This window comes from Mixophyes fleayi, chromosome 6 (assembly GCF_038048845.1).
Source record: "Mixophyes fleayi isolate aMixFle1 chromosome 6, aMixFle1.hap1, whole genome shotgun sequence".
Taxonomy (NCBI): Eukaryota; Metazoa; Chordata; class Amphibia; order Anura; family Limnodynastidae; genus Mixophyes; species Mixophyes fleayi.
The window spans coordinates 152,129,499-152,152,495 of record NC_134407.1 but is presented as its reverse complement, the minus strand read 5'-3'; the positions used below and the strand labels follow the sequence as shown (position 1 = coordinate 152,152,495).

General features: G+C 39.3%; 2 protein-coding genes across 3 annotated transcripts; one reads left to right on the top strand and one right to left on the bottom strand.

Annotated features, from left to right (window-relative positions):
• Positions 1-249: 249 nt before the first annotated feature.
• Positions 250-11,542, bottom strand: CTSZ (cathepsin Z). Its single transcript, XM_075176800.1, has 6 exons — positions 11,385-11,542; positions 7,485-7,648; positions 5,848-6,027; positions 5,097-5,247; positions 3,051-3,216; positions 250-1,060 (listed from the first exon to the last, which is right to left on the bottom strand). The coding sequence occupies exons 1-6, from the start codon at positions 11,519-11,521 to the stop codon at positions 947-949; spliced, it is 912 nt and encodes a 303-aa protein (XP_075032901.1). The 5' UTR covers positions 11,522-11,542; the 3' UTR covers positions 250-946.
• A 2,535-nt stretch (positions 11,543-14,077) lies between these two features.
• Positions 14,078-22,833, top strand: TUBB1 (tubulin beta 1 class VI). Of its 2 annotated transcripts, none has more exons than XM_075176797.1 (4): positions 14,078-14,205; positions 18,150-18,258; positions 18,379-18,489; positions 20,350-22,833. In XM_075176797.1, the coding sequence occupies exons 1-4, from the start codon at positions 14,149-14,151 to the stop codon at positions 21,444-21,446; spliced, it is 1,374 nt and encodes a 457-aa protein (XP_075032898.1). In that variant the 5' UTR covers positions 14,078-14,148; the 3' UTR covers positions 21,447-22,833. The 2 variants fall into 2 exon arrangements, with proteins under 2 accessions (XP_075032898.1, XP_075032899.1); XM_075176798.1 differs by lacking the exon at positions 14,078-14,205 and adding an exon at positions 16,327-16,416.
• The last annotated feature ends 164 nt before the right edge of the window (positions 22,834-22,997 follow it).

Genomic DNA, 22,997 nt, shown 5'->3' with positions numbered 1-22,997 from the left:
TCTGCTGGATCCAAGAGGCTCTGTACTTGTTGCACGTCACATATATAACTGTATGTTGTGTGCACTGGACAGAAGTGGATCTGTTTGTCATGTATTTAGCAGGTAAGGCTCTGTGCGTTGTGTGTGCTGGACATGTGTAGCTCCTTGTTGACTGTACTTGACAGGTATGGCGTGGTATGGTTTTTGTATTACACCGTCTTTATGTTGCATGTGCTGGACAGTAGACCATGTCAGGACAAGCTTCCCAGCTATTTATGTTATTTTTATTCACACCACACTGTGACAATTTAAAAATCAATACATACACATATCAGGATTTTATTAGAAAGAGGCATAATCTCAATAATGCTAGTGCTTTGTGCTTTACTTCTGCTCTGCTAGAGAGTACACTGTTTTCTTGGCTATGAAAGAATAAACTTATGTCTTCCCACATGTGGCAACTGAATCCCAGAACTGGCCTCATCTTAGTAATGAACCCTTCTGAGCTCATGACCAGCTTGTTGCCTATTATACAGGGTATTAAATTCAGTGCTCCATAAGAATGCCAGGTCCACAGAAAGATCTTCATGTGAAAGATACTGCTACATAAATCTATTTAAGAATCTGCTGTGCCTGTGCGTGCCTGTCCCATCTCTGTTAGTCATTGAGGCTTGTGGTAATTGTTCACGAAAGATACAACGGGACATATGTATGTCATAGGCAGCATACTCCAGGCTTTGGCTACTCGACCAAACATTATACATGGCACTGATCTGACTGATTGGATTTTGTAATTTACATTTCTATTTCTCCCATAAGGCTTTGAAAGTTGAATATGTAACTTATAGCAGCTTGTGACCGTTAAAGATATTTACATATGATTCGTTCCTTGGCATAGTGGTGGTTGCAGCTCCGCAGGTTCTTTATTATCCTCATGGAAAGATTGTGTATTTTGTGAAAACTTGCATCAAGGCAGTATTACATCCCCATAAGCACAGTCCTGCTCAATGGCGAGGTTATAGTCCGCTCCTTTCCCTCCTTTGTATGTGCTCGTCACAATGCGGAGCCAGCCCTTCTCCCCCTGCAGAGAGATGAGAAACGTGTGTAAGACAGACATGGAGAATTCAAAGTATCTATCGCAGGATAGCTGGGGCCAGGACCCCCCCCCCGTACATCCTGTGGGACATATCTTCATTTAAATACTATGGCACCTTGTGCGTTAAATCTATAAATGAAATGTCTGGTACAGTGTCGTCTATGTGAAAATGGTTTAAATTTTGGCGTGCACATGTTATAAAATAGAAAAATATCTGTCTAAATGTTTACTCACTGGACAAATGCAGGAAATTTTTATTATCACTGGAACTGGCGCACTGTGGTGCCAGAGGTTCCCTACTTGCTGTCAGTCCAGAGGGGATCCAGTGGGTTCCAGCACCGTTGGGCTGCCTCCCTGCTCCCCATTTCTGGAAATGGGAGAAGGCAGCACTAAGAGCCCAGGCACCTGAACCCTGGAGGAATAAGTGTCAGAGAAGGGGGCTGGCTGTTCCCAATGAGGGGAACCAGCACTGCACCCTCTTTAGAATCCTGCCAGTGCACTACCCACTGGGGAACCCCATTCTATCATATTTGTAAAGTAAAAAGCCTCCATAAATTTGATTATATTGTGCGTAAGATAATGTCTCCACAGTGGCCAGTATCATGTACTCATTGGGGCCTCATCTAGAGTTGAACACATTTGTGCACTGAATGTTCACGGAAAAAACAACAACAAAGCTACATGTATATGTTGAGCCTAACATATCTCAAGATGCATCAAACTCAAAAACAGTATTAGTGCTAGGTGTATGTCAAGCTTATTATTGTGTATACTTACACCACACGTCTATGGTATTAGGTGTAACAGTGTTGGTAGTAAATGCAAAAATCACGCTACCCTACAATATAACAATGTAATTAAGTGTCATATAGCACAACAGAGAATGTCTTCACTCCTATTAAATGTAAGTTGCATTTTCCATATAAAATGTAATGGAATACAAGCACACCATATTTGTTGTGTACCCTTTTTTAAAAAAAATAAAATAAAAATAGCAGTCTTTCCTGCGGTAATTGAAATAGAAACAGCGAATAAGTCATGTGAAAGGAGGCCCTGTACTTGCTCTAATATAGCAGCAACGCTAATGAATTAAGTACCATCAGCCGGAGGGATCAGCGCGCAAGCAGCCAGTCAGAAGCAGCTAGATAGTGCCTGTACCATTTGTATCAGCCCTTCAGTATCTGCAACTAATACACCTCGCATCTGAAGAGACGTCCATATCTAATTATGTGCACACCCTCTTGCTGTACTCAACTTATGCTGATCCACCTGTTCTGCATATGTAAGGGGATGCAAGTCTACAGAATGCAAAGAAATCTACCTACAGTCACAAAGACATCCCTTTGGTGAGGGTGCACAGTACAGAAACAAGTATCTAATGAAAAAAAAAAAAATGCTAAACTCTACCTGCGGTCCACTGACAACAGAGCCTGCTACGTAATTGGCATTTGGAGTTGATTATTTTCTTCATCCATGGGGAGTTTCAGACGCTGTGATTATTCAAATTTTTGGGTAAAGGGAACCTATAATTTTTGTTTTGCCTTTTTATTTCTCTTTTCATGTTTAGGGAGCAAAATATGTTAACACATTATGTCCTGAATAGTGTGTGTAAATTTTAGTGTGTGAATTTTTTGCAGAATCTAATAGTAAACACTTGTTTAGGGTCTAAAATAAATACAGAACAGGTCATACAGCAACCTTGTATAGTGTCAGCATTAACCAGCCTGTAACTTGACTTCATGGCAGTATATCAAAGATTGAACACCAAGGGGTAAATGTATCAAGCTGAGAGTTTTCCGGCGGGTTTGAAAAACCAATCAGATTCTAGCTATCATTTATTTAGTACGTTCTACAAAATGATAGCTAGAATATGATTGGTTGCTATAGGCAACATCTCCACTTTTCAAACCCGCCAGAAAACTCTCACCTTGATACATTTACCCCCAAGTGTCTGTGAATAAGGAAAGTTTCTCACCCAAGGCTCTCCCCAGGAGTTACGAACTACCCAGTACTCCACTCCGTTTTCATCCAGGCCCCACCCAGCCACCGAGACAATGTGATTCACCATTGGACTTGGCTGGTACTCTGAATACAGCCCTCCAGTATAAGCGTCCAGTTTTTCCGTAGCCATTATCCCACAGCTGTAAAACACAACAAGGACATCATCATGCTGTTCTTCTGGATTATAAATGTCTATGGTATGTTCTGTCTCCTTATAGCATATAGAGTGGATTATACAACAAATCATTCAGCTATTACATGTGTTCTAACATATATGAAGAACTCGCAACACATTACCTTTTATATTTTACCAATGTATTTGTGTACAGTTTGTTAAAATATATTTTTATTTACTTCGAAAATTAAAACGTATGCCCATCGTTAAAAAGGGGTTCTTTCATCATTATTATTGGGATGTGCTGTTTACAGGCCTTTTAAATAACCTTTTTGTTTTGTTTTTTTAATCTCCCGATTACCTCACTAAAAGTATTCATCAATCATAAAAGGTAGTATATAATTCACAATTCACTGTAACTTTGACCATCATTGATACGTTTTTAAAAATGATAAATTCTTTAGGTGGAGATGTTTGTAACACGTTTAATGACTTCTCCACCTAATCCCTATTCAGAGTACTTTCTCTTGGTCGCTGATTTTAAGACTGATTCAAAATTCATGGCTCTCAATATTTCTATTTTTAAACTGGTTTAGAAACTTTTGGAGACTAACTTCAAATTTCGGTGACACTGTCATAGTTTTACACATGAGTTAAATTTCACCTGACACTGTACAATTCTAAATGGAAAAAAAGACTCAGGAAGTGGTCTAATGACACTATGGGGCGTATTCAATTGTCGGGTTTCCGCGGCGCGTTAAAACTATTACCGTTATTACGGTAATAGCTGTATTTCAGCTCGCAGCTCCCTGAGCCGCGAGCTGAAATCCAGCGACAAAATTACCGTAGTAACGGTTTTTCAGCGCACTATTACCGTAATAACGGTAATAGTGCGCGGTCCGCGAGATTTGCAGCGTTTACGCCGACAATTGAATACCCCCCTGTATCTTGGCTAGAGAGGATGTGATTCCAATTGACTCACTACATATGCATAAATCATCTACGAACTAGATAAGCTTAGAGAAAGTATTGTTTCATCCCCACCTAACTTAATATGTATTGTGGTTGAAGCCTGCAGACAGACTCTGCAAGTCGAGATCCAATACCATATTTTGCATTTTTTTCTTGCACTTTGACAAAAAAACTATAAAATCCCTGAGGATATTTTTCCTCTAATTCCATTTTTCCGCAATATCTAGTTCCCGTGGGGTGTGGATAGAGCAAACAATTATTGATGCAGCAAGTTTCACACTCCCAGTCTTCTCTGATTTACAGACTTTTAAATCTCTGGAGTGTTTCAGATACCAGCAACCTCAATTTTGCATTTTATTAGGACTTTACTGGTACCTAAAAAAAAGAATGCAACAAAATATTTTGAGAACCTTTCCCAGTTGCCTTATACTAGAGGAACAATCTATTTTATATGCTCTGGGCCGCGAGTTTGACACGTCTGGGTTAAACACATTTTGTTGCGGCCCCACCAGGACCAAGGAAAAACAATATCTGATAACGGCGTCCGGAGCCCTCCTTATTTCGCACTGATTATTGGGCGTGACATCACGCCCGACATTTGCAGAGAGGAACCATGAGAAGAAAGAAAGCAATAGAAAGGTAAGTGAAGGGGAGCAAAAGTAACATGGAGAGCGCAGCATATATTCTATACTAGTGGCATCACTGAGACAAACACTGAGTGAATCTTGGTTGAGCACACAAAATGGCTGCCATCCAGTGTTTTTAGGTGGTGGGTGCACTTTAACGATGTATATCTGTGCTAACACAAAGTTTACTTTCTTATGTAATATGTACGTAACAGTACTTTCACATAATGTGTTTTAGCTATTAACCCTGTGGTTTATTTGAAGGGTCCGTACACATGATTTTAATTTGTATTTAAGCAATGGTCACCTGATTGGTCCATTCTTGTAGATCTCGGCCATCATTTTTTCCCTTCCACTAACCGGTCCAAAATCGCTGACTTTCCAGAGGGTGTAGTTGGAGATAAATGAACATTTATGGAATGTGACGCAGGTACCACACTGGTTGAATTTGTTGCATTCTAAAGTCAAAAAACAAAAATGAGTAATAATATTTCTACCTTCAGATGACTTTATTTTGTATATGTCCTCCTGCAACTTTTACTAAATATGTTTTTCTCTTTCTAGCTTTCTCATGTGTTTTCAGCCTTCTATTTATATGAGAAAGTGTTGTTTTGTTTCATAGCCCATGAATATTATGCATTGCTGCTAAACTCTCTTTTAATAATGAGAGCAGCTTTGTGTTGAATAATATATTTTATTATTATTATTATTATTATTATTATTATTATTATTATTATTTGTATGTTCTATTTTTATCTTTCAACTTCTGCTTCATGTATCCCCTGTTGGAATATGTACAGCATTTGGTCAGAGTTGTTTTGTTTTTATATAGCATTTCATGTAAGCATCCTTTTATGCCCTAAATCACTATTCCTGAGACTACAGTCTATTCGTTTACTAGCAACCGGGGCCTTATATCATCTCTGTGATGTCGCTGGTTCCTAGTGATTTGTCAGACTGCATTCTTCAATACAGCCCACAACATGACTGCCATTACTAGGCAACAAGTACACTTCTCAGTTTGACCCCCTATCTGGTTCTGTTAAATGCTTTCTTACCCTGGTCCTTGGCCTGGTAATTGTTGCAGGTCTCATCAGGGATTCCATGCTGGTGTGCGTATTGCCAGACTCCTGAGTGGTCCCCACCCTCACAGGACCCCGCCTCCCCACAGTCAATCACATTCTGAACAGACAGGTATGCAGATGGCCATGCTCCTTTCCTCTTGATATTAATGCGATCTGTGAGGGGAGAGAAACATTAATACCCATAAGGGTTCCAGTACATTCTAATTTATCATACAAGACATTGTACAGTAATTGGAAAATAGATAGGACTTTATCTTGACTGTTCCCCTACAAATCATTATTCCTATGTATTATTTATATCTCTCTGGAGGGGAGAAACGTGTGGCTGCCAGTCACACTCACAGACTCTCAGCTGGAAGACATTTATGTAGCAGTAAATCAAGCTCCTTCATGTGGAGAAAGTCATATGACTTCTGAGTCAGTCTTTACTCTCTGTGTACTTCCAGTTCCTGTTTACAGTGTAGCAGTAACGGCAGCAGTACACCATAGCGCCCATTCTTGTTTTTCCCCATACTTCTCACTCAGTGTTGCGTACTGTGTAGGAAGCCTCTGTGGTCATGTGATGGCAGAGAGGGACGATTTAATAGTTCATGAGCAGACTCAGCCTCTCTGCTCACTACATCATGTGCAATGTGACTTTGCAGCCAGAAGAAACAAACCACTGAAAAATGTTTGTTGCCAAGCCTCTTATTTCTTGCTACAGTGATTTATGTTAAAAATAAAAAAACTCATACTTTTTTTTTATTGGGTTGCTGCTTTAATAGAGATCACCAAAATGTTTTTTAAATTGTGTCTGGGGTAACCAAAATGCTCTGTTTGTATAGGTCAGTAGAATGTTAGGCCCTGCATAGAATACTGGTGAGATGAGGCTGAGTGGTACTTAATTATATCTCTTTGAAATGACAATTTCAAACGATTTTATCAGGGTCACTTACTTGTGTCGGTGGGCTGCATTAGCTTTTGTGTACAAAAAGAAAAGGAACACAAAATTGAGGATTATTGATTTCCATTCTGTTGAGAAAGTGGTAGTATGGGAAATGTAAGTGAATGGAATTTTAGAGTGTTACAATAAAAGCCGTATGAGAAGCAGTGGTATGACATACCACCGGGCCCAGCTCACTTCCAACACTGATCTCGCCTATAGTGTTTGCAAATAAAAGCAAAGCAGACTTCACTACTTTGGACGGAATGTGAGATTTCTTATTTACAGCGCACGGACTGATATGGAAGCTTAAATATGCTTATTTGGTAATATGTATATGCTGAAGTAAGGCACATATATCAATCGGGTACAGGTATTGTGCGTCTTTATTTTCTGTAAAGTGTTCTATTTTGCCACACACAGTGGATACAGCCATTTTTAAGTGAAAACCATATTCATGGCAATCATTGAACCTGTGACCTGACTGATGGGCTACATTGTCGTGAATATTGGTGCACCTCACATCATGGTTGCTCCCACTGGATGTATGTGACAGCTGCACTTGTATTAAAGATAAATAGATCTCAATATTACCAGAACATAAGACAGATTACCTAGAATGATGACATTGCCCTATTGTTGGATCTGTAGCCACCAGGAGCTGTATGTCAGATTATAGTGGACTCACCTGCCATAGCGCTGGTACTTCCATGTGCCCAGCATGAGCCACAGTACTGCGGGATGTGCTGATTCCGTGTAGAACTGACAAAGTTGGTGCCATTCACGTTACGCCAGTCCCAGGACTGTGGCAGAGTTCCTACAGGGATGTATTCATGTGGCCGTGGATAGTTCCTGTAGAAGAATATTAAAATGTATCATTACAACATTGCATGTAAAATAGGTCTAGCTTTACATAGTGGTACTAATCACACTCACATGCCACAACATTACGCACATCAATAAGCCTCGGGTGCCTATGACACTGGTTTTACTGTTGTGGCTGATCTGTGTGTATATAATATATTATATTATGAATATATATATATATATAAATATATATATATATATATATATATATATATATATATATATATATATATATATATATATATATATATATTCTCAGTAGTTTATTTTAACTGAAGAAACAGAGTTTGGTAATGATGTAGCAGGCATTTTTCGTAAGCACAGCTGATTTCCTGTCTGTTATCTTATTGAAGGAGATTGCAGGAAACCTTTAGTGCTCAAAATTGCTAATTGCAGATGACAATAACAGTCAAGTACATAACAAGATTATATTATAAATACAATAAATGTAATTTATGAATGCTCAAAACGGTCGCCTCCAGCAGCCAGGCCATCTGCGCATGGATTTATGGGCCAAGATGACCACAGCTGCAGGGGTGCAGAACTTTTCTTCTTCTGAGAGGAGCAGCTAAGCAGATAGAAGGTAGAATGTATACACCCAGTTGTAGACCAATATCCCAGAAGTGGATAAGGCTTATTTAGGGGGACATTACCTGTTTAGTGTGTGGGGCATTTTTTCTCCAAACAAGGACTTGACTTTGCAAATACTCAGGAGGTGCCCACGATCAGCCGTCATCCTCTACTGTTAGTCGGATAACTAAAGTTAATGAAGGGGATGGACCCAAGTGATGGTAGAATGGACTCTAAAGTGGCATTTTCACTCTCTCCACCATGTACATATCCAGTGGGACCCACAAAACAAAGCACAGACTGATGTCCAAGGGCTGTTCTAATTTCAGAGAGGAGTCCCTGCTTTACTGCAATGAGGACAGTTTGGGTGCATTTCTGGAAGTAGTAAAGATTCTTTCCTTTACCCTTTTGTAAATAACCTTTTGTTTCCAAATCTTCACTCATTTCAAAATGTGGAACTTTTACATATACATTTGTAAACACCACAAAATGCCTTTCCATATTAGATGACGTTGTATTTTAGATCTAATGCCCTAGTCTATCAGCCATGACTATTTATATAATTATACAGTACACGTAAACATGTTTTCCAAGCAGTCAGTTGAAAATTTGAAACTATAAAGTTTCAATTTACTTTTGCCCAAATGACACATGAACCATTTGCACAAAGTACTTACACTGCTTCAGTCTAATGGTTAACGCAGGTTTTCTATAGTCCTCAACTCAAGTTGGCATAGCTGCCAACTGTCTATAATTTCCAGATAGTTCCAAGATTTAAGGATATGTCCCTGCAAATGTCCTTATTTTTCATTTTAAACCACTGTTATCAAATTTCTATGTTTCTGCTTATTATATGTAATACTTACCATTGAGTCTTACTCCTTGTGCTAATTTCAGTAAACTTGTCATGGTTGGACGAGATACAATCATCTCCAGTGCGTAGACCTGAGCCCTGCTGTTACTACAGAATTTTCTTTGCTCTCAGCATATTCAGCACAGTTACGCCCATTTTGTGCAAGATTATCCATGCAGCTCCCAGTGAGCTAATGCGGAGTGTGTAACTGGTACAACCAGAAACAGTTATTTTCTGATAGACGAATCAGCATAAACAAAATTCTATGAAGATGAAACATTTTCCTGCAAGCAGGACTCTTTATAAGTGGTTATAGTAGTTCTTAAGCAGCACTAACTTTTTCAGAAATTAGCTGCATATGTTTGCAAAGAGAATTTCTAGTGCTCAAAGTGCTTCTAAATACCACTTAATGGTGCCAGGGAGTCCATATTAGAGTTTTGAACAGGGGAATTCCTGGGTTAATTGCACAATGCAGTCTTGTGATTTGTGGCTGGACAACTTTTAGAATTGTTTCAGTTTTGTTTTATACATACTGACACAGCTTTTAAAAAACATTGGAAAAAGGTACTGTAACTCACAGCAACAAATCAGATGTTTAGTTTAATTTGCTAAATGGCTTTAGAAACATTAAGAATCTAGATGCTATGGGTTACAACACCTTTGGGTTTTTTTGTGTCCGTTTTCATAAATGTTCCCCACAGTATCCTCAAAGAGGATCTCTTACCAATAAGATGAAAATCTAGTATTTGGTGGAGTTTACTATGTTAACATTAAATATAATACTTTTACTTAAGTCTGATGCTATATTCGCCTGGGCCGTCTGATGGCCTCATATTGGTTTCCACTACACTAATACCGTTGGTCTGATACAAACAGGCCAAACTGCTGTTGAGGCCCCTCCAATCGCAGAAGTGGGCGGAAAGGGATTTGATGAAAGTGATTTGCCTCAATTTGCATCATGGCCACTTCCCCCACTGCATGATGACTCGATTCGCCGCATTGGTTGGCGGGGCCATGGCGCAAGACAGAGAGTTGGCAAATATAAGGTATGGCAATCTGTATGCTCCAGCTGTGGTGGAACTTCAGTTCCATGCACTGTCGGTCTGTAACAGTTGGAGAGCCACAGATTCCAAAAGCCTGGTTTTAAGTGAGGACACAGTGATCAGAGAAGTGTTTGACTATTCTAATAATATTAGAAATGTTCAGAAATTAAAAGTAGTAAATGTATATGTGCTAAATAAAATGTCATTATGAGATAACTTTGCATCATTCAACAGATCTGTGCACAAAGACAGTCCATAGAATATATGTAGACTGCAGATGATAAATTGGTGCTTTGTTCATAAAATCATTACTTGAATAAAACCACACATTCTTGCATTGGATGTTATCTTTAATTATAATTTCACTAACTTAGCTAGGAAACCATTACAACGTCTTGGGGGGGGGGCAAGCTAGAGAGCTGATCAAAACACCATTAATCATTAAGTTTCTCTGTGAACAGTGCAAGTGTTCAAGGTGCAGCTTCTAATAAGTAATGTGTACAAGCAAACCTTAGTCAAGGCTTTTCTGCTTGTTTGTACTATGAGAAGCTTTTGTTATGTGCACAGACAGCACTTTTACATGCATTTTTGTATATTATTTAGATGTGATTTTAAGGTGGTTTACAAGCTTTTTCCTTCATACATTTTTAACCAAAACCCCTTTCTTTGCTAAATCTGCTCTAATCAGTTTCCATTATTACAAATTAGATGTACATTTATTACTGCTGCATTTTTAATTTTCCATTGAAAGCTATGTGGGTAGAGCTTGCAAAGTCTTAATTCCTTGTACAGTATGTTACCCACATACATTGTAACAAAATGTACTGTTCACATACAGCTATAGATACATAAATATATTAAACCAGAGGTGATTTTCTGAAGTTAAAGGTATGGGGTCACTATAAATAAATACATATTCTGATTTTCAATGAGTTTTGTAAAGTTTTTCATCTTGTCAACACAACATGATGTCTTTTTAGATCCCCCCTTATTATACTCTCAGACAGTTTGACTTTGCTGTAAAGTCCTATTCTCTAAACTAAGAGTGGGCAGCCTCTGGCTGTGCAGCATAGTCTTGTCATTCCTTGTAGCTGTAAAAGCCTGCTCTAAATATATTTACGAAATATTTAACGCAACATTATCAGTACAAAATAATGATCAAATAAATTATGATACATATAAAAAGCCCTGTATAATCATATTTATGATGTACCTATCACAACATAGTAATAGTAGGATAGGCAGAGGTACCTACTTCACTCCAAAGTTTCCCCCGACTGCTGGTTTGTAGCAGTGCTGACCCTCCTGAAAGTAGAGCCCCCCATTGACCCAGGCGAGGAGGGCGAGCAGCAGGAACTGTCTGAACATGGTGGAGTACAGAGAGAATCTCATGTGATGAGCAGGAAGGGAACAGTATAAAAACAGTCGGCAGACACTTCCCCTAATGCTGACTCACTAGCACATTTTTTTTTTCCCCTTAAAGTGATAGCACCACATGGTAGCGCGGATGGGGAGGAAGTCTGAGCTCTTAGTAGCACATCACACATTGTTACAATTCCTCTTTAACAAAGAATGTGCTTTGAGAACACAGGATGCTGCTTAGCATTGATCCCAGCACAACTCTGCTCTATGCATGTCTTTATACAAGGAGTAATCCTTTCCTCAAACACTGTATGCTGAAACCTCTGTTATTTATTCTTTATTTAAGAGTGATATAAACTGATCTTTATCAGGTTTTTTTTCTATTGTTTGTGTGTTGCAATTGGGATTTTTGGAGTCTTGCTGGCAGAATTCGGTACAATTCTGTTTTGGGATCCAGATGTGATAAATGTGTATTTGTCCTGTATAACATCAAGACCATTGGGATATAATTATAATAGGATATTCTGGTTGATTTTAATCCAAAATAGCAAAAATAGGTATCGGCAATGCCTATGGATGGTTGTCAATATACTGGGCACCCACAGGCTATCTTCTGTGGCCAAACAGCAGAGGCTATACCAAGGATTACACAGTAAAGATGCCCACACCTAATTAGCGTTTACTGGGCTTCCTTGCTCCTACCTCCCTACTTTCCAGGCATATATCTGATAAAAGCATGCATTCATTTTATTAAGGCAAAGCCAGAATTGGTTAAAACACAATCGCACTACAGCAAATGGCACATAAACCACATAATGGTATAGAGACAACACCATACCAGTTTCACCCTAGACTTGCTGCCACTTGTAGTCCTTCAGTAGCATGCTGATTCTTCATTCAGTCAAACAGGAGTCATAACCCCTTGCTTACATTACAAATACATTACATTGTAATGTTGTAGCAGTAGGGGGTAGTTCTAGCCACAGGGAACAATGCATTATCTAAGTTTAGGATTCAAACACAATATACTGTACATTAATCTGATTTCCCAAATAACAGCTTCAACACAGTATAGCTTCACATTTCTAGAGGAGACTCCTAGCACACACTGAAACAGACATTCAGGAGCACCCCTCCCCCAGTGAGAGAGAATACAGTAATCTTCCCCCCTCATCCTGGATCACAGACCAGATGCTAATTAACATTGTTTACCTATCTTTGTTCTACACAGTCCTGCTGTTGGCATACGTCCTTAGAAATCCTTATTTATTTTACATTTACAATAATATACACATTGCTAAATGCATGGGTTTAAAACATCTGGGGACCAAAAAGTATTCAGCTCAGATTCCAGAAATGAGACCCCTCAAATTGTTCGGCCAAATTACAGACCCCAGTGAAGAACTCGGGGATTAGACTTGAAGGCCTGAAGCCTTGTGTGATATTCAGTAAAAAATCAGAAAAAAATTGGGTTAGAATGAAATGCTGCCCTTCTGTCTTGGCTTTGTATTCCAATCACTCTTTCCTTATTTGCTATCCTTGGTTCCTACTCTGGACATTACGTAGCGCATTATTGTAAAAGTTTATGCTAATTTCGGAAGCTATGCCATGGAGGTAGTATGTAATTTAGTATCTTTTTTGTAGGCTCTGTACTTTAAAAAGTTTTACCCACTGGATGTTCAGAGCATGATGCTGGAAAGGGATAGAATTCCACCTGCTGGCAGACTTAGGGCTCCTGTTTAGACTACTTACTCAAGGAAGAACAGGGGTCTCTGCTGCGCCTGTAAAGTGCTTAGTGACCGCCTCACTGAAAAGGCGAATGTCAAAAAACTACTATCATGAATCCCATGAAGGGGGGGGGGGGGGGGTAAGTGGAATTCTATCTCACAATCTCACAACATGCTTATGTCATGTCCTCAATACTTGGTGGCTAAATTATTAATCTATAGAGCAACATGTAAATTATATTCTCAGAAGTGACAGCTACTGCACAATGCTATGGGATGTGGCTTAACCATTAGGTACTGTTTGTGACTAATCTCTTTTCTACATTGCAAGTCCATCTGGTGGCGAGAGGGTGAATATTTAAGCATTTCCCAGAAAGATAAGTCCAGCAACGGAGTAAGAAAACTATTACACTCACCAGTCTGTGAAAGTCTCATATTCACTGTACTAGGTATTTTGCCTACATCTAAAACTTTGATATTTTTGAACAATGTTTAATTATGAGAATCAGTGGTTGACAGCATTCTGGGAGTTATAGTTCAGCAACAGTTGTAAATCCACATTTGTACAGTGATGTTGTTTTATTCTCTTGTTTCAAAACCATTCAGACAAATCTCCAAGGTTTATCTTGTAATTTAGAAAGTACTAATACTTAATAAACTAGAGTGCATCAACATCTTAATTGGTGCATACTGGCCCCTGAAATAAGATAAACAGCCATTCCTGACCTCTCCCATATATTTTCCATATACAGTCTAAATTGCTGTATTTTAACTCCTCTTTCTTTTCCGTCACACAACAGCCCCAGTTGTAGAGAGATAAAGAGTCTACTGGTGACGTCAGCTCCAGTATAAAAGCTCTGGGATAATTTAGCTGCGTCACTGTTATTTTGATCCACGGTAAGGTGACAACTGTCCAACGCTGAGCTCAGCATGCGTGAAATTGTCCATCTGCAGATAGGCCAATGTGGTAACCAAATTGGAGCAAAGGTAGGTGGTATTCAAAATAATTGTACCCCTTTTCTAAATACACCCCTCATTAACTTCCAGGGTCAGGTGCCCCAATGCAGACACAGGATGATATAGCCTTCAGCATGACTAAATTACATCTCTGTTGCAATTGAATGCCATCCTTCAATTAATAATAAATTATATATCATACATAGTAAGAAATAAGTGTATGGTGGATTATTTTCTGTGTTTTGTCAGGGATGTGCCTCATCCTAAATCCTGAAATACTAGACTCTGGAAAACTGTGGTTCTCCAGTTTAGGTGGAACTACAAGTTGCAGCATAACCTCAGTGTCAGGACACAATTTGATTTGCAGTTCAACAGCAGCAGGTGAGCCACAGGTTGCCTGCTTCTGCCATATACATACTATAATATAGATAGATGTATTTAAGTAGTACAAACAAATATTATCCCAATAATCATATTTAAGTCCGCTAGAGAAGTGTCTTTTTTTTTTTTTTCTTTTTAATTTAATTTACATTTTTGCTAATTTTCACACCCCCATAAAACATGTTGCTTGGAGCTGCTGTTTTAGTCTTACAGGTATATCACTGACCAACGCTGATCAGTCTTTGACATAATGGGGACACTTTCAGGGATTAAAAAAATATCAATATCTTGGAAACTTGGGACTCCCAGAGACAGTGCCCACTAGTACATAATGATCTAATGTACACCTCGTCTTTTAAAATGCATTGTGTATATTTTTTTTTACTGCACAAGTCTTAGGAAGTGTTAGGTTTCTGTGTAGTGGTTCTGTGCAATGCTTGAATGCATGAGCACGTCTGTGAGGATGAAACAAACTTGTAATAGAAGAAAAGTATGTAGCAGATAGAACACACAGCTGGACAGAAACCATGTTAAATCTAAGTGAGTACACATTTTCTTTTTCTGTATTTACAAGTTCACTAATTTCTCAATGATCAGCAAATCATTGCAATTAATAGACATATTGGTATATTTTGTACAACAACCATGTCAAGTAAACCTTAATTCTTCCCAAGGGAACTCCATTCCTAGAAGTACATTCTTGCTGAAACTCTGTTTATTCCCCCTAGCACCCCTAAAGCAGTGGTTCTAAGTCTTTATCATCTAGAACTCAGAATGTCCAGGAGTAAAACTCTCAACCTATGGTTCAGATTGTTATTCTATTTTATTTTAATGTTTTTGCTGTTGTTTGCAATTAATGATTACATTGTTTATAAATATAACTCTTAGGAAAACCAGTGACTTATACAAAAATAGAGGTTTACAACAGCCTTGTGATGACAACTTGCACAAATTAATAATACAACCCATTTTTGGGGGTCTTACAGCACAACAGTACTTAAAAAGATGTAGTGGATTGGACTGTTTTAGTAAAACATGTTGTCCAATTACTAAATCATCTAATCCTCAAACAATAGAAGAAGTGGTTACACAGGCACATTGCCCGGGCACATGCGATTTAGAAAAGGAGAACTTAGATCGTCACATGACATTACATTTATTCACTCTGTAATTCTCAACTAATCATCATCATCACCATTTATTTATATAGCGCCACTAGTTCCGCAGCGCTGTACAGAGAAATCATTCACATCAGTCCCTGCCCCATTGGAGCTTACAGTCTATACACACACACACACACACACACACACACGCGCACACGCACACCCCCCCCCCCCCCCCTACTAGTATGTGTTTGTTTTTGGAGTGTGGGAGGAAACTGGAGCACCCGGAGGAAACCCACACTAATGCTTCTTATTGTGATCAGGATGCACAGGAAGAGCTACAGGAACATGTGAACACTAATACTATTAATGAAGAAGATGCATCAGGAGTCTGAATTGTAGATTATTTTTTTTTGTGTGTGCAGTCCATTAAGTTAAACTAAATGTAAGTTACCTAGGGTCGGGTGATGATGATGATGATGATGATGATGATAGGGTCGGGTGTTCCTCTGGATCCTGCGAATATCCCAAGATGCCTATAAAATTTCAAGAATGCTGTTCTCGCTCCAGGTTTCTTCAAACAGATAGCATGTTGTCAACTCCCCTTGTGCATGAATTTTCCATTTGTATGAATGGTAAATAAATGGAGGAGTGGCTTTGACAACAACGCTGCCTGTTTGAAACTGGCAAGCAAAAGTATAAGCGAGGAGAGTGTCGCTGGACCGTCACAGACCTCGAGAGCAATAATAAATTCCAGGTATATAATTCTCAGCATCATTGTCTAACTTTATGAACTCTACCCAAAACTAAAAATTCAGTTTTGTGTAGAATTATCCTTTAAAGACAGCCATTAGTAAAAGCCAGGACTGCATTACTGGTACACAGTGGAAGCCCTACATTATCTAAAAAAAAACTGAGACTTGTCACATTATTTCACATAGGTCGGCCAGGCAGTAGACTAATGCCCTGTTGCAATACTTAATTTTCTTTTGATTTGGTCATGTGACCATCCTACACAAGTCTAACAGTACTTTGCCATTAACGCTCAGGGGCCTTCCATAGCTCTAGGAGATGAGGGTGTGTCTGTGGCTACTAGCTGCTGTGGGGAAGACTGATAAGGGGTATTTGGGATGGTCTAGTGAATGGAAATGAAGATATGAGTCTTAAACAAGTGTGTTATTTTTTAACTATATTCTGAAAGCTGTCAGAAAACCGCATTCTCTTCCTGAACTGTATGTGGGGAAGGGAACTGAAACAAGAACTGTAAATAACACAGAGTCGGTGGGATTTCATCATCCTCATCAGCTGTGTAAAGAGACATTACTGCGCTCCATAGTAAAGTTGTGAACGACCCCTAGCCACTCCTAAAGGCACAGCACCCACCAAGAACTGATCCATGCAAAACTAGTTACACCAATGTACAAATTACATAATTATCAATCTAAAACGGCTGCCTAAATTGTATATACATTTGTTCAGTCCTTAGCAGCTGCTGAAATCTTTGTTTTGCCTGTCGAATCAATATGTTTTCCAACAGAAGCACAAGTTTTCCTCCCTGTGCTGTGTACCCTGTGTTATATTGGTCCATAGCAGTCACATAAGCTGCTACAATTTTAGTTGAATAAGCCTCTTATAGCTGTCAAATTATATTACCTATTAAGGGACCCAGTTATTTTGAATATTTCTTCATTAACTATAAAGGTTCGTAAGTGTAGCAGATATTTGTATGGGTTGGGTACAGAATAATGATACTCATTACTCCGACACTACTTACCCCGACGTGGAAAGACTGAAGGGCTCCTTCCCGAGCAACGTGCAGGACGACTTCTGTGTATTGTGACTGGAAGTAATGGCGGTTCCCTGATGACATCACCGATAACCGCAATGCGGTCATCAGTGCTGTGAAGGGGGTAATGATTACACAGCACCAGTGACCGCATCACGGTTATCTGTAACGTCTTCAGCTGGCGCCGCCTTCTTCAAGGGATCTCCATCACTTCCAGTCGCAATACACAGAAGTCGTTCTGCACACTGGTCGGGGAAGGAGCTGTTCGGTCTCTCCACGTCGGGGTAAGTAGTGTCGGGGTAGTCAGCATCGATATGCTGACTACCACCGATTTGAATGATGTTTCCATATTTTAAGCAGAAAAGCAGAGCAAGCATCTGATCATTCCTACGTCCCTAAGGTCACCCCCAGCTTCTTTTAGGGTAATGAATATGACCAAACAATATGTTTCTGTTCTCATTTCTCTGTTCATTTAAGTGCTCTGATTGCTGAATTCCAGGAGACAAGGCTGTCCAATGTATAGGATTTAAACTGTTAAACAATCTGAAAATTGGGACTCATAGGAGCCTATCCTGCATTACTTAAATACTTATTATATGACATAGAAATGTTTCTATAACTTTTCAGTGACTGAGATATGTGGTAAAGGTTTACACCGGTAGAATCTCTTATCCCTTACCAATAGCTGTTATATTTTACTGTAGTTCTGGGAGGTTATCACTGATGAACATGGGATTGATAATGGAGGAAGCTACAAAGGAGAATCCGAACTACAGCTGGAGAGGATCAACGTCTACTTCAATGAGGCTCATTGTAAGTTTCTGCTACGTTACATTCAGTGAAGAAACAGGTTTGATATTGTTCATGTTTTACTTCCTCGTGAAATGAATGTGTATATATGTATACATATTGTGCTTTCTTTCACTTCCATAGCCCATAAGTATGTTCCTAGAGCTGTGCTTGTGGATCTGGAACCTGGTACCATGGACAGTTTGCGCTCCAGCACAATTGGACCTCTGTTCCGCCCAGACAGTTTCATCCATGGTAATATTTTTTGTATAATGCATATTAACCCCACTTTCTATTTTTCAATTGTATGTGTCTAATGGAAACATTGATACATATATTTATATACTATACACACAAACATGCATATTAATTTTCCTATTGCAGGACTTAAACTAGCTTCTATACAGCTATTGCTAAGCCAGCTTGCATTGTCTCAAAGACATTGGTTTTGTCCTTGTTTCATATCCTCTTATTGCCTCCCCAAACCTTCCTATCAATCTTATTCACATGTGATAATACTCTTTCAGTGCAGATAGCCCCATCTCTCCCTCTCCACCAGCACTCTTGTACCTTACCACCTGCTTCTCTTGCTCCCCGTTTATCCCCTGCTCCTCTCTATCACTGCTCGTATTGTTTCCTCTTACCCACAATAGACCAGATGGAGATTGTAGCTGTCTCACAGAACCTTTTCAGAAGCCTTGGTCATCTACCTACCACTAAGAATGTGGTCATGTACTAATAATGATCTGAACAGAGAAAATTAACCCTTAAGGCAATAATGATTGCAAAATAGCGAAAACTAGAAATACTCAACAACCACAAATTGTTACTGTTGCCAAGATATAATAACTAAATGTCAGTTACACTTATGTGATGCACTGGTCTGTACCGCATATCTAGCATATCCACATATGATTGAATATTTTAATAATGAACGGCATGAATGAATACTCTGTAAACATAATATTTATGCTAGAGATGGCACCTCAGACTCTACATTAAATTATATACATGGAATCAGACAGGACATTAGCTTTCACTATGATGATAAATCTGTCACAATATTGGTAAGAATTATAGGAATGGTTTATGAATTGTTTTTTAGGGATCCTGTGGACCTACCATAAAATCACTATAAGAGATACAAATAGTATACGTCTATTGAGAGAATACATAAGGTGCAAGGAAAGGGGAGAACAGTATTCTGTTTTAAGTCACTTGTGAGTCCAATATAACACTGCATTACAATTTACATTTTTATTAGTTCATTTGGTAAAAATACTATTTGTACCACGTGACTATGGCACAATATTTAAAAACAGTGCACATGTTCACATATTTGTGATTATGTGACCATGAATAATGTAAATAACAGGAACCATTTAGTGTGTGAACAGAGACTGCTATCTTTGCACAAGTTCTAACGCTCTGCTTGCTTGTTGCCATTCAAAACTCTCCTACAATTTCATTGCAAGCATGTCGTGTTACATTAAAATCTCACTTTGGTGTCAGAGACATCTTGATACACTGAAATAATGTATTTTGTCTCCCATTCACAGCAATCGCATTTCTGGTCTGCTCTAAACTGCCATTAGATAGATACATTGTATCACAGAAGTAACATACTATCCCTTGGCTCCTCATATCCGTGTAGTTAACAGTTCTCAGCAGTGAGAATCTGCAGTCTTTCTTCTCACTCCTGGCAGAACCAACCCACAGGCATGCTGCTGGCATATTTGCCATGGACTGCTACTTAAATCAGCTGGGACTGCTATTTCTCTTTACAGGCTCAATTTAATGACTGGGGAGAAGTGGCTCTATGTCATACCAGCACATAGCGGCCCATTTCGACCACTGATCTGAGGAGTGGCATAACAGCAGAGAGGTTATGGCCAGGACCAGACAATGTGGACATAACCGTGAACAGATAAAGAGGAGAATTACAAAACCTTCTACATTTACCAATAGCATGTACAGAAAGATAACCTGATGCAGATTCAGAAAAAGTTTAGTGTCTTACAACTTTCAATGCAGTCATGCAAAGTGGTCTGTTTTTGTTTATGTTTTAATATTATAATATTTTAAAGCTTAATCTTATATGTTCTAATGTGATAGGCAATTCTGGAGCAGGCAACAATTGGGCAAAAGGCCACTATACAGAAGGAGCAGAACTGATTGAATCAGTGATGGATGTAGTAAGAGCAGAGAGCGAAAGCTGCGACTGTCTTCAAGGTTTTCAGCTGGTGCACTCTCTTGGTGGAGGAACAGGCTCTGGAATGGGTACACTCCTTTTAAACAAGATCCGTGAGGAGTATCCAGACAGGATAATGAACACGTTCAGCATTATGCCCTCCCCCAAGGTCTCAGACACAGTAGTGGAACCTTACAATGCCATGTTGTCCATCCACCAGCTGTTAGAAAATTCAGATGACACATTCTGCATTGACAATGAGGCTTTGTATGACATCTGCTTCCGCACCCTGAAGTTGTCCAACCCAACATACGGTGACCTCAACCATTTGGTGTCCATGACTATGAGTGGTGTGACCACATCTTTACGCTTCCCTGGACAGCTAAATGCAGACCTGAGGAAGCTATCAGTCAACATGGTACCCTTTCCTCGTCTCCACTTCTTCATGACAGGATTTGCTCCTCTGACATCTCGCAGGAGCCAGCAATATAATGCACTCACTGTGCCTGAGCTCACCCAGCAGATGTTTGAGTCCAAAACCATGATGACTGCTTGTGACCCTTACCATGGCCGCTACTTAACAGTGGCTGGCATATTCCGTGGACGGATGTCCACCAGAGAAGTGGAAGAGCAGATGTTGGCTGTGCAGTCCAAAAACAGTGCCTACTTTGTGGAATGGATTCCCAACAATGTCAAGGTAGCAGTTTGTGACATCCCACCCCGTGGCCTGAAGTTTGCATCTACATTTATAGGCAACAACACAGCCATCCAGGAGATCTTCGGACGCATTGCAGAGCAGTTCTCAGCAATGTACCGCAGGAAAGCTTTCCTGCACTGGTACACAGGGGAGGGCATGGATGAGATGGAGTTTACTGAGGCAGAATGCAATATTCATGATCTGATTGCTGAATACCAGCAGTACCAAGATGCCACGGCAGAAATGGAGGACTATTTTGAAGATGTAGTGGAAGAAACTGAAGAAGTACATGTCACTGAGACTGTAGAAAAGGTGTATGTGTAGAGGAGAGCCTCCAGTGTTGGGTGTTCTTGCAGCCATAACACAAGTGACTTTTCTGTGACATTACTGCTGCAATAACTGAGGAATCCTTATATATTTTCCCCTTATAAAACATAGTCCACATGGTAATATCTCAGTTTATTTGAATTGTCTAATATGCAAATGATTTATATTATTATAATTTTTATAATGATTTTACAAAAGATGAATTTTACAAAAGATTCTGCCACACACTAAACCAATTGTGTAATCCTTCATTTCTTCATTATAATTAAGCAGAAGGGATCTAAATATTAAAATAAGGCATTTTCGCTCGCAGAACTGACGCTCACTGGAATGTTTTTGTGTTGCGCACCATTCTCTGTAATTCAAGAGATTGTTGTGCATGAAAAGCACAGAAGTTCAGCAGTTCTGAAATACTCAAACCAACCAGTCTGGCAACAGCAATCATACAAAGTCAAGGTCACTTAGATCACAGTTCTTCCCCCATTGTGATGTTTGGTCTGAACAACAATTGAACCTCTTGACCGTGGACATTTATGAAAGGGAGAAAGTGCTGTAAACCATAGCAATAAAATTATAACTGTGATTTCTCTAGTACAGTTTAGAACAGTGATGGGCAACAGGCAGCACTAGCGCCACATGCAGCCCTCTGAGCCTTCATCTGTGGCTCCCAGCTCCTTCCTGTTTTATTGTAAGATTTGTTTATTTTAGCTTGTAGACCTTGTTTAAAATGCCTGCTGGCATGTTACTTCACATAGGTGTTTCTTTCTTTGATTAAATGTATTGTTTTGACTTATTACTGAGATAAAGGGTAGTGTGCAGCCCTTTAAAAGTTTATAGGCCCCTGAAACGTATCACGTCACCTGACACTGGTTTAAAAAATGAGCAAAACATCTGACTGCTATAAGTTACATCTATTTTTCTAAGTGCACCAGTGTTCCCCATTGTGTGCTGAATTAGGTTAAGTTACACTGAGATTTCCTGGTGCTTGGTCCTTTTCTTGCCAAATGCAGACAGCCATTTTGTGGGCTCAACCTATAGTTAGCCAATCAATTCACTAGGAACTCGTGACACCGCTGAGGCATGAGGTACATTGTACATATTTGCCAACTCCCCCCTGTTCTGTCGGGGTAGTTCTCCCAGGACAGCAAGTCTTTCTTCTGGATCCCACCCAGGAATCACGTAATTTTGACCCCCTCCACCACCCGTAGTGTGGCACAATTGTGGTATTTAGTAAATAGGGCAGTGCCAAAATTACGCAATTTGCAGCACCAATTTTTCTCTTCTTTCACCTTATCTCTATATTATTTAATTGAATAACAATGTGTTTATGGAACTGAAATTGTGGAATCTTATTAAAATTTTACTAATAAAGTGTTTATTAATATTTTATTGTCCTGTGCATGTCAAATTCACGTTTCTTCTTGTCCCTCTGTGGGAATTGTATTGAATAAATGATCATATCAGCCAGGCAGCAGGATGAAAACAGTCGAATGGCCAACTAAACTCACCAGTGCTGCTTCAAGCTCAAGTTGCTTAGAAAGGCTCCAA

Excerpts from the sequence above, each read along its gene's own strand:
- CTSZ (XM_075176800.1), bottom strand. The coding sequence starts at position 11,521 with ATGAGATTCTCTCTGTACTCCACCATGTTCAGACAGTTCCTGCTGCTC. Across the intron at positions 7,649-11,384 it reads GGGGGAAACTTTGGAGTGAA|GAACTATCCACGGCCACATG; the intron begins GTAGGTACCTCT and ends ATTCTTCTACAG. Across the intron at positions 5,248-5,847 it reads TTACCAGGCCAAGGACCAGG|AATGCAACAAATTCAACCAG; the intron begins GTAAGAAAGCAT and ends TTTTGACTTTAG.
- TUBB1 (XM_075176797.1), top strand. The coding sequence starts at position 14,149 with ATGCGTGAAATTGTCCATCTGCAGATAGGCCAATGTGGTAACCAAATT. Across the intron at positions 14,206-18,149 it reads GTAACCAAATTGGAGCAAAG|TTCTGGGAGGTTATCACTGA; the intron begins GTAGGTGGTATT and ends ATTTTACTGTAG. Across the intron at positions 18,490-20,349 it reads CCCAGACAGTTTCATCCATG|GCAATTCTGGAGCAGGCAAC; the intron begins GTAATATTTTTT and ends CTAATGTGATAG.